Consider the following 11,165-nt stretch of genomic DNA (forward strand, 5'->3'; position numbering starts at 1 on the left):
GCAAAAGAGTGACAGTGAGTGTGGACAAAAAGTCAAGGCCAGCTTAACAAGGCTATCTACACCTTTGGGCTTTATAACTGTTTGGGAGGACGTTTGAGTGTGCAGAGCGAACACAACAACTGGCAAGGCAAATATTAATTCCTCTCTTCAGCGTTGCGGAAGCCGAAAGAGAGAAGCTGTCAGGAACAGATATGTGAATGTGCCCTGAAGTCATCTACCCTTCTGTTGTTCTCCGTTTCTTTTCTTCTGTTTGTTTTCTTTTTTTTTCACCACTTTTAATCTTATATCTTGATCGGTTTTACATCATGTGGCTTTGGGACACAGGGCTTGTCTCGACATGGGCTCTTGATTACTAGGCAGTGGAGCGTCAGATTCAGCATTGAATATTCTCTTGCCACCAGAGATGCCCACATATTTGTCATTCTCTATTTCGTCGTGCCAAAGTAAGGATATATAGCACAGGCCGACGCGCAAACATCTTGTTGTTTTTGTTGTAAACAACCAGGAACAATTTCAGGGCCAGCAGGGCTTCTCGGAGGTTTGGCAAAAAATAAAGTTTTGCCTTCAGCTTAATTGCCGGATAAAAAGCACGCTATCCCGGACAGCCGACGAACGCGTTTGGTTCTTGTTCCTACTTTCTGCCCTGGACCTTGATATGATATGTCGCAGCTTCAGCTTACGCGTTTTCTGTTTTTCGACATTCGAATTTCAAAACCAATGATGAGCCAAGCATGGAGTAGGCTCAAAGGGGCTTGCGTCAGCCAAAGCATAGAGCAGCTGCGACTAACAGCACCTGTATATATATAGGCAAGATATTAGCGCTCAATAGCACAAATAATGGAGGTTGCTTTTTTCATGGGAGACGTAAGTAGAAATAGGTGCGATAGGCATTTTGAAACCATGGAAGTCAAATGAAGAGGAGAGACAGAGAAAGTCCATGGGTGAGATGGAGATGATACTTGCGATTATGTGGTGTTTAATTCAACCCCATCATAACTGCGAGAGGCTAGGTGCTTCTATCAACAAAGCTGGCGTTTGTCTCGCTGGTAGCTGCGACAGTAGCAGGCAGCATGATGTCGATTGGCGGCAATGTTTGCTTTATTGAAGGGGGTTTTGGCTTCAGACCTTCATTTATAGGTCTCAAAAACAGCGATACACCGATAATTAAAATGAGGACCAGGGCCATTGTGGTCGAGCAGCTCTGTTGGGCAAATCCTCCCTCTTCCTCAGCATTTCCTGCGAATTGCGAGCTTTGTGACTTGACCGACTTCTCTTCCAACAATCTAATCAGCATGCCTTAGACCACGAAATCTCCTTCGCCTCCATTTCCCATTTACTAAGCATTTTAGTCCCAACTGCAATGGAAATAACGCATGAGAAGGTAGTGTGGAGTGTGCTAACAAAACAAAGAGTGAGCTTGAAAGGACACATGGATATTGATACTCTAAAAGACATATTTCTAAAACCTTGTGATGGCAAGCATTCAAATATTTCCCTGACCTTTGTTGGGGATCCAAAGCCAGCCATCCCATTCACACTCATATCTTGGGTAGCGTCGCGCTTTTGTTGATCGCTAGTGATGTATCACCGTGGCGGGCCGCCGGATACAATGGTATCTTGCCGCATCCTTCATCATCACCATGCCCATCGTCGATGATTTTTACCTGCCATTCTCTTAGCAATCCTGAATTATCACCTCTTATGCTCTCACTTTTGCGGCATTACTTCTTTTTAGGGACGCATGTTAGACTCTTCTCGGCAAAACAGGCCTTCATACTCTAATTCATTTCTTTGAAGTTCATCAGCATCATGACCTTTCTCCTAACGAGAAACATTCTTCTTCAGCTTTTGGGCGATATCGAGCCTCGCAGGCCGTCCAACCCGCGTTCCATCAAATAATGGACAACTCTGAGACGGAAGAGTTGAAGAAGGCTTTCATCCAGTACGCAATGGCCGGCGCGACAGCTGCTACTACGGGCAAGATTGCAACGGGTCTATGTCGACCTGTTGATGATTCTTCCGTTTCCGGTTGATAGTTGTTATAATTTTTTCACTATCCTTGGGATCAGTGAAGTATACTCCAAAGATTAAAGGCCATGACGTAAACGTCACCAACAAAAGAGAGATGAGGCTTGACATGATTGGCTCAATTACATGTTTTTCTTTATCGTAGTTAGCATCATTATGATTGATGACGATGTGCAGAATTTTCACAGCTACAATCCTGCTCGTCCCCTTTTTGACTTTGAGACCGATTTCTGGCTGGTCTTCCACTGTGTTTATCGCTCTTGTTATCATCTTCATCATCCTCATCCTACTTTTTTTCCCTTCACGAGGCCATTTTCCAGCTTCAAATCTTGATAATAGTAAAAGAGAGTCGTCCTTGGTGGCGATGGCCAGGATTCTACCTCAACCTATCACTTCATATCGTTGCCATTATCCTGGCAATGTGAGTGACGCCAATGACCCGACCCCTCGCCTCAGAGTGGTCATTGGCCCGATCTGCTTCATAAGGGCCTTGTTCCCATTATCTATTCAAAAGACACAAACCGGCATATGACACTGGAAGTCCCTTTCCTCAGGATTCATCATACTCACAGAGTCGGGTATGGCGCTGGTCAACATGAATAAGTAAGTTCTACCTGAGTGGTATGATCAGATGACATAAAGATAATGTAGGAGTGACGACCTCTATCCCATCCGAGATGGCCGACATTCGGATGCCCTCCTCCAAGTATCTATCCAGGCCGGTACTCTAGACATCCAGGACGACCTTTCTACCGTCCAAAAAGACTGTATTACGTACTTAGCAACTTCAAGAAGATGTCCAGGCAATCACGACAGTTTGAAACAGGATGGTGTGTGGTCTGGATAGTCATGTTCTTAATGTTTCTCAAGACGAGGGGTAGAGCTGAGAGAAATGAAGGAAATTGTGGGGGCGTTGGTAAAAGATGGATCACTGTATAGAATGCGGGAATGATGATAACGAGACTCGAATCGTTGTGTTGTTCGTTCGTTTCGCGCTGAATCGATACTTCTCGGGCACTGGCACCAGGCTTGGGATTATTACGTAACACAATGTCGTCCATCGGAACATCTCCCTCCACTCTCTGATCCGCGTAGGACTTTCGCCCAATTCCTTTGCGTTGATTTGTCGTTCAGGAAGGAAATACCGCCTCACCTTATAATGTCTCGTTCACTCGCCCGCCTCTTCTCCAGTGAAGCCAAGAATCTGTCACTGGGACCAGCTTCATGCCCAATAGGCTCATCATCAGTCTCCGCTTCTTCATCTCTTCCACCTTTGCGATATCATATCTTCAAGGAACCTCTGCCGTACCCAATCGGGCTGAAATTGCAAAACGACATAATCGATCGAAGGCTGGCGGCAAAGAGCAAGGATCCTATAGGCAGTAAGGGTCTTGGGGATATCATCCTTCTCTTAGGTACATTCAGACTTTTTCCAAGAAACGTATAAGCTGACGAAAGTGTCGTAGAACATACGCCAACATACACTACCGGCAGACGAGACAACACGCCTAATCCCAATGAACTTCATCCGGAAGAAAAAAAGGTGCAAAATGTTGGAGCTAGCTTTTTCATTACAAAAAGAGGGGGACAAGTGACCTACCACGGCCCTGGACAACTAGTTGGGTACCCTATACTGGATTTGAATGTCATGGAAGTGAGTGCCGCCTGATGATGATAAGTGATCTCCTGTTAACGAATAACTACAGACTCCTACACGATGTTATGTCGAGTTTTTGCAAGCTATGCTTGGTAATTATGTCCGAGATACCTCGGCTCTTGACACCATCCTTGCACCTCATCCCGACGGACACGTTGGAGTCTTCTCTTCTCCCACCGAAAAGGTAAATTTTATTATCACTCGATTGCATGCATGTTTGGCTAATCTTGTTCTTCAGGTTGCCTCCATAGGTATTCATCTCCGCCACCGCATAACTTCTCACGGTTTCGCTATGAACATTACCCCCGAACCTATTGCCTGGTTCGACCTCGTCATGGCTTGTGGCCTCGCAGACGTTCGCGCGGTGTCATTACACAACCTGATTACCCGGGGCGCAATGCGGGACCGGATAATGCCGTCAAAGTTGCCGAGTGTGCAGGATGTGGCCAGGTCTATTATGCCCAGGTTTGGCGAAACGTTTGGGAGGGAAATTAAGGCGCTTGATGACCGAGATTCTGGCGAGGCTGGGGAGGTTTGGGGACTTGTTCAGAAGGCTGAGCAGGATGCTAGGGAGGAGAATGCCAATCATGGGGGATGGCCTTCTGAGCCTGATTCGACCCAAAGAGCTTAGAGAGTATAATTATACATGCTTACGACGACGTCTATCAGGATATGCTTATACCGACCAGGTATCAATAATTAGGATTTGTTCTAATGACCAGCCGCAATTCTTTCTGTATCCCCGGACACCTCTGTATTCTTTGGTTTATAGAACACCAAGAAACCAATCACCCATAACGCAATGAAACCCAACTCAAAGTAGAATGAAGCTTTGAGATTGTCAAAATTGGATATCCCACCTTCATTGATGGTAAACAGTCCAGCTTGCACCGCAAAGGATACAGCAGCTCCTACTTGAAAAGACACTTGCAAAGTAGCGCCCGCTACGCCCCCAATGCTTGCAGGAACAGCGCACATCGCACCAACACTTGGTTTGAATCAGATCAGTAGGAAGCGTTGAGATCTTTGGGTGGAAACTCACCTTGTAGCGGTAAAGACAATGCACATCCCTGCTGCCCCAAAAAGCATGGCTGGAAACATGTATCGCCAGTAATCTCTCCCAACATGCGTGCCAGAGAATATGAACATGATATACGCCGCTATGCCCAGCAGACCGCCAAATGTGATCGAGATCCTGGGGAATTCCATCAAGCGCCCCCATTTAGTGAGGACGATGGTGACTACCATTGGAGTTACGCCTTCCGCCAAGACTCTCAATGAGACGATGATCGCCTTTTCACCCATATATTCCAACCAATACTCAATGAGTGCGAAAAAGTTAACCGACCACCAGGTATAGCCCAGGAGAGCAAAGACGACCCAAAAGGTAAAATTATGATAATGCCATATTGATGGTGGGAGGAGTGCGTGGGTGGACTTGATGCGGGATTCCCAGACAAAGAACGCTGGGAAAATAATGGCCGATATGATGAGAGGTGCGATGAACCCGGGCGTTGACCAGCCGTTTGAGGCGCCGAGAGTTAAAGAGAGGATCAAGAGAACGATCGCCACTAACATCCTGCACATATGTTTCCGTAAGTATTCATTCAGTAAACTATTCGTCGAATATTTGACTCACATGAAGCATCCCGGAAGATCCATTCTTGCCAATTTATCGTTTACATCGGAATTCTCACCCCTGCTTCTTGGAATCCAAAATATTGACCACACTCCCACGGGCAATACAATAGCCGATATGATCCTGAAGAACCACCTCCAAGCTTCACCTTGTCCGCCAGAAGGGATCAACATAATGATTCCAGCAATAATATTTCCTGTAGAATTCGCAAGAGCGCCGCTCATAGCATAGATAGTAAAAGCCTTGTTCAGCTCATGAGGCTCAAATACAGCGACGATAAGCCTATAAGCAGAGGGCACAGAAGAACTACCTGCTATTCCAGACAGCGCCCGAAAAATGAAGAAAGAATATCTCTCCGGCAGGAAGGAGATGATCAAGTTCAATACCCCGAGGGTGACAATACCGTAAGAGAAGACAGGTGCAGCAGAGTAGAGGTCGGAGACTCGGCCCCAGAACAGGAGAGTAGCGGCGAAGGTGACTGTGTAGGAGGTGATGACCCATGATTGTTGGGCGAAGGGAACTTGCATAGAGTCGGTGATAGGGGGAGTGAGGATATAGAAAGCAGCCAGACACCATTCTGCAATGGAAACCATCAGTTGGAGGGCTGCCGGGAATAGACTCTGTGATCTGACTCACGATCAATGACAAGAGACAGGCTGAAAAGAGCTAAAAGTCCCCATTTCTTCCTTTGAGAGACTTTAATTCCTAATCCACCATGGCGAGATGGTATTTGGTCTTCTTTCTCGTCTGTAATTCCAAGTTGGCCTTCTCCGCTTGTCCTGAGTGAGTCATTCTCTCCGTCAATGTCTCCCCCATTCTCCTCATTTTTGGCGTCGTTTGAAAAATGATCGACCTTTAAAGAAGGCGTCTTCGAAGTGGACAATGCCTTTTCTTCAATTTCTGGAGCTATAGTAGACGTAGTTGACGGTTGATAAGATGCGTGGGGGTCTTCGTGCTGTGGCTGGTTGGATAACTGGTGTACGGAGAAGAAGAGGGCGGTCTGAGCTTTGTTCGACATGATGTTCGGTGCGGGACTAAATGAGCCTCACTAAGAGAAAATAATTGGTCAAATGGAGGACTCTCCTCTTGACACCCCGACCCTTACTTTATATGCAATCGATGGTGGCTACTTTACTACAGCATTATCTTTTTTCATCATATCATCTTCATACAAAATGGGCAGCCTCCACCTCCACCTCCACCATCATCCACCTCCATCTCACTTCCCACCCGCCGCACAAGAAGCGCCGCATGTGGTTACTTACGTAAACATATCTGACGTCGCCGCCTCACAAGGAAGGTGGAGGTTTTCCAAAGTGGAGGCAAATAAAGTGGAATATGGATGCAAAGTGGAATGTGGAGGAGGTGGAGGTAGTGAACTACAAGGAACGAAATTGAATCCCGGGTTTCGATTTTCCCATCAGCATGGCCAAAATCATTGCTGATCGTGGCTGAAGGGTGCAACATACGTAACCATCGGAAAGTGCAGCAACGACTAACGAATGACGGGGTGGCACTGCAGACAGCGAGGTATTTACACATGTACAAATAAATGGTCACAACACGCCCTTATGTAGCTATGATTATGATCTGAGCCCCCAGAATGTTCTTAGTTTTGGAACGGTAAGCAACGGAAGTTTGATTATTCTATGGGCTTAAATGGTTACGAGAATCCCAGAAGAAATATGCAACCAAAACTCATGAAAGACCATATTATGTGATATGATACCTATCGCAACATGACGTTGACGAGAAGACTTTGAGGTTGGTTGAATAATAGTAAACATTTGTTGTTTGCCTGTCGTTATAAAATTGCGTGTATTCTACGTTGAAAAGATAGAACCAAGGAAATTTTTAGCTCAAGGACCAGCCTCAGCGTATCATGCTCATTGCCTTCGACCCCAAACAAACCTCAAAACTCTCTGCAAAGCGCCGACGGGCTGTGGCTCATCCTCCCCTCTTTCCTCCTCCCAAATTTCCTGCTCGACATCCTCTCCTTCTTCCAAATCAACTGCAACCTCAAATGCTCGCGCAGCATCGACATGAGGTCTCTCGGGAACGGGAGCGATGATCCTGACCTGCTGCGAGGGACCGGGATACGCACCAGCAATTCGATGAGCAGGTCCCGGACTTGTATCTCGTCGAGCGGAAGAACATCGTCGAACAATACCACCAAAATGGTAGACTTCATGTTCTCGAGGTGCTTCCTCTTCGGGGACAATTCTTGGTGCAATGATGGTTTGCCTATCGGTCTGAGCATTGTACGGAGGTGGGGGAGGAGGAGAGCTCGCCGACCAGCGGTCGAGAGTGTATGTCGGAAGCGCCTCGGGTCCGCGAGGGGGTGTACGAGGTCGAGAACGATAGGGGATGTATCGGGCTGAAGGCGACGCAGAAGGTTCGTTCCGGGGTTGAGAAGGAGGCTCGTACGGTGGAGGATCCGAACGGATAGAAGCTTCGGTGATGGCAGGACTTGGCGCTCGACGAGGCTCGTCGGGTTCATCGTCCACGCTCTCAACTTCAGGGCCGTTATTGATGGCGGCTTCCTCTAACTCTAACTCTCTGGCAATCCTTGCATCCGCCTCCTCCTGGGCCGCTCTGAACTCCGCCGACCTTGCCTCTTCTCGTAATCTTTCTTCTTCCTCTCTTTCATGAGCAATCCTCTCAGCTTCAAGGCGAAGCATCTCCAGGAGACTTTGCTGGGCCGCTTCGCGAACTCGACGAGCTGTCTCAAATGCACGTTGACGACGGAGGCTAGATGCGTTGTATGGCTCGATCACAGTGCGTTGACGGACTTGACGATCTGGAGCAGGCACTTCCGCGGGCATAGAGTCAGACATCAGTGTCTCGCTATGCGTGCGCTTGCGAGTAGGAGGCTGCGATTCGTATGTACAGTCAGCCAAAGAAGACGAAGGGAGCTCCCTAATTTCGTCGGTGGGAAGAAGGTTTTCGACCGCGGCCTCTTCATCTTGAGGAGCCAAGTCTTCAAGCCACCACTGTCTCACGGGAGGAATGAACTCTCTCAGAGCATAATTGCCGACCCAGGCGCGCCAGGCGCCATCTTTAGTCCTCTCGTTGAAAGCTTTAATTGCGTCACGGCGAGCTTTGCGCGCAACTGCCTTAGCACGAAGAAGAGCGATGAAGAGTTCCCCTGACATGACTGGAGTAAACTCGCACCTTCCCGGAACGCGTCGATCTGCACCAGGCCGGATATTGTCGAGATAGTCTCTGAAAGAGTCTCGAAGAGGTGCGCGAAGGGAGCCACGGCGAGTCATGACTTGTCGGGCGGGAAGAAGGGAGGTGGGAGATGTACGACGAAGCTGGGAAGTGCCATGTTGACCAGCAGCACGGACGGGGAAATTGCGATGACGAGGAAGGCGCTGGATACCTCGACTAGATTTAGTGAGCTCACAATCGAGGGATGCGAGTTGCTTGTTGCTGAGAGGCTGCTCTGGCTCGTATCGAGGGCGAACATCTGACTTGACAACAGCGCGGGGAACAATGACATCAATGGTCGACCTTTCAATATCCGAGGCAGACTTCATCGTAGCATCGCTGTCATACCGACTATCCGTCTCAGCCTCGCTGACATCCATTTCAGAAACCTCGGTGTTGAACCGCTGTAGACCTTTCCAGTTCTGCAAAACAGGAAGAGTGACAAAGGGATCATCGCTCGCAGTAAGCTGTTGAAAATGACGAGTGCCTCGCTTGCGCTTCTCTCGCTTGTTAGAACAGTTATGGCGGTTTTTGAGACGCCTAGAAGTGATTCTACAGCCAGCAGCGCGAGAGATGGCTTCAGATGTATGCGCCGAGTCTTGTGTAGGGTTCGCGTGTGCGATGTCAACGTTCATAGAAATGATGGTGCTAGAGGCACTCTATAGATACAGATTAGTTACGTATGATGAATAAAGTTAATATGAACTTGCCAAATCGCTGATGCCTTTGGTAATACCACCCATGGAAACGACACGTCCCATTTGTGCAGGCGCCATCTTATCATTGCTAGACGTTGAAAGCTATAATTCCAAATGTTAGTCGATACTCAAAGTTCCCTTCAACGCATTCTCGATATATATTCAATTACAGAGGCATAACGCGTCGATGATCAGGCCACTAGGCGGCGCCGTGCAGGAACATGAAATAAACCCACCCTTTTGGCAAACTTGTTAGGTTTTCTGCCAACAGCCTTACTCTTTCCACTCTTTCCCTTTCTAACAGGCCACCCTAAAACCACCTCTGCCTCTGCCTCATCATCCCCGTCACCCTCTAGGGTTTGCTCCCAGTCCCTGGCTCGTTTCTTTCCAGCAAATAGAATCGGCGTTCGAGGTAACGACGCACTTTCTTGTAAAGCAGTATCAATGTCCACTTCGTCGTCTTCATCGTCCGCCAATTGGTTGTCAGAACCGGCGTCGACAACGCTTTCAATGTCACTACCAGAATCCAAGTAGTCTTCACTCATACAGCTCTGAGTCTCGATAGCAACATCAGTATCGAATGACAGAGACGCGTCGGTATCTGGATCGCGGTATTGTGAATATGAGGCGGACGATGGTCGTGTAGAGGGCATCCGACGGGAGAATGGGTATCGTTGAGTGACAGCGCGATGAGGAAGAGAAACCAACTGCCTGGGAGCAGGACTAGGTGTTGGAGGGGTAGTGGGTTCGTACAAGGGCATGACTATACGGACTGGACTGGCGTTGGGCGCCCAGTCTGTTGTCTACTGTTACAAGATACTGAGTTGATGGATGGAGAAGGAAGAAAGAAGTAAGGAAGATAGGAATGGGAATTGCTGTGTCGGTGGGAAGTTGGAAAGTGACTGACTGGACTTGAGACTGAATGACTGGACGGCGGGAATTGGAAAGTGGCAGTCAAACAATAGCAGTAGACAGGGTTTCAAAAGATAGCGCCCTCAGGCACACGCCGTAACTGAAAAATTCCGCTAGCCGGCAAAGTCATCATCATCACCATGTAAACACTAACAGCAAACAAACGCTTGGAAGGAAGTATGTATATTCTCCACTCGCGCGGTGAAATAGCGGCGAGAAATGCTGGCTTTATGCAGAGCGCGATTGGAAATTGGTGTAGTATTCAAATTTAAGTGGACATTGACTGGGTCGCGAAAGTGATTGAGAACGAAGAGCAGGATGGAGAAATAATAATAATACCGCCCTTCATTTCATCATACTGCGTTCCTCTACGAATATTACTAGCAATATATCTTTTCTCATCAAAAGGTGTGCAATTCTTGAATACTTCAGGAAACCTCTCTTATGCATCTGACCAGTGAAAGAGTGAATGAAATCGTCACGAAGATCATCCTTGTAATGGAGACTACCAATATGGTGGATGAGATGTTGTAAGTTGACGATGACCTTTTATATTATACGATCAGATGTTGAGACGAGAAGAGGACAACGGCGGACGATCTGTCTGCTATTAAAAATCTGGAACTTCGATCGTACCTCTGACACTCAGTGGCAACGCATCGATTACAAATCAATGACTCATGGACAACGAGCTTTCGCTTAACTTGGGATCGTTCATTTCCTGCAACATGCTGTTTTGTACCATGCGGATAGACAAAAGGCTTAAAGACAATCCAAGAATAAACACCATAATCAATCATAACCACTCAATATCAAACCTCTATAAACAACTGTTTAAACAAGTTTCTCAACCATGGTGATGCCCTCCTCCTTCTCAAGTCGTTCTCGGAATAACTTGCAGGTCTCCTCGTCGTAGGGAGCGAAGACACCGGGCTTGTTGAGGACACCCTCAAGGATGAACTGCACAGCCATACCGCAAGGAACCTAACAAACATCTTTGGTCAGCATACCGCCGCGA

At 47.6% G+C, this 11,165-nt stretch overlaps 4 protein-coding genes across 4 annotated transcripts in view; 1 reads left to right on the forward strand and 3 right to left on the reverse strand.

Annotated features, from left to right (window-relative positions):
* Positions 1 to 3,187: 3,187 nt before the first annotated feature.
* CNBG3610 (hypothetical protein) lies at positions 3,188 to 4,316 on the forward strand (the record flags this gene model as incomplete). Its single annotated transcript, XM_769287.1, has 4 exons — positions 3,188 to 3,443; positions 3,495 to 3,682; positions 3,735 to 3,869; positions 3,924 to 4,316. 4 exons carry the CDS (start codon positions 3,188 to 3,190, stop codon positions 4,314 to 4,316), a joined length of 972 nt encoding a protein of 323 aa, XP_774380.1.
* Positions 4,317 to 4,396: 80 nt separating this feature from the next.
* Positions 4,397 to 6,342, reverse strand: CNBG3620 (hypothetical protein; the record flags this gene model as incomplete). The annotated part of the gene is made up of 4 exons (XM_769288.1): positions 4,397 to 4,673; positions 4,728 to 5,264; positions 5,325 to 5,901; positions 5,961 to 6,342. 4 exons carry the CDS (start codon positions 6,340 to 6,342, stop codon positions 4,397 to 4,399), a joined length of 1,773 nt encoding a protein of 590 aa, XP_774381.1.
* An 868-nt stretch (positions 6,343 to 7,210) lies between these two features.
* Positions 7,211 to 9,996, reverse strand: CNBG3630 (hypothetical protein; the record flags this gene model as incomplete). Its single annotated transcript, XM_769289.1, has 3 exons — positions 7,211 to 9,196; positions 9,248 to 9,337; positions 9,472 to 9,996. 3 exons carry the CDS (start codon positions 9,994 to 9,996, stop codon positions 7,211 to 7,213), a joined length of 2,601 nt encoding a protein of 866 aa, XP_774382.1.
* Positions 9,997 to 10,981: 985 nt separating this feature from the next.
* The window catches only part of CNBG3640 (hypothetical protein), a gene marked incomplete at both ends in the record, with an annotated part of 2,809 nt that continues 2,625 nt past the window's right edge, over positions 10,982 to 11,165 (reverse strand). Inside the window, one exon of the mRNA XM_769290.1 lies at positions 10,982 to 11,131. Coding sequence (XP_774383.1) covers positions 10,982 to 11,131 — 150 coding nt within the window. The remainder of the gene's footprint in view (positions 11,132 to 11,165) is intronic.

This window comes from Cryptococcus neoformans, chromosome 7 (genome assembly GCF_000149385.1).
Source record: "Cryptococcus neoformans var. neoformans B-3501A chromosome 7, whole genome shotgun sequence".
Taxonomy (NCBI): domain Eukaryota; kingdom Fungi; phylum Basidiomycota; class Tremellomycetes; order Tremellales; family Cryptococcaceae; genus Cryptococcus; species Cryptococcus deneoformans.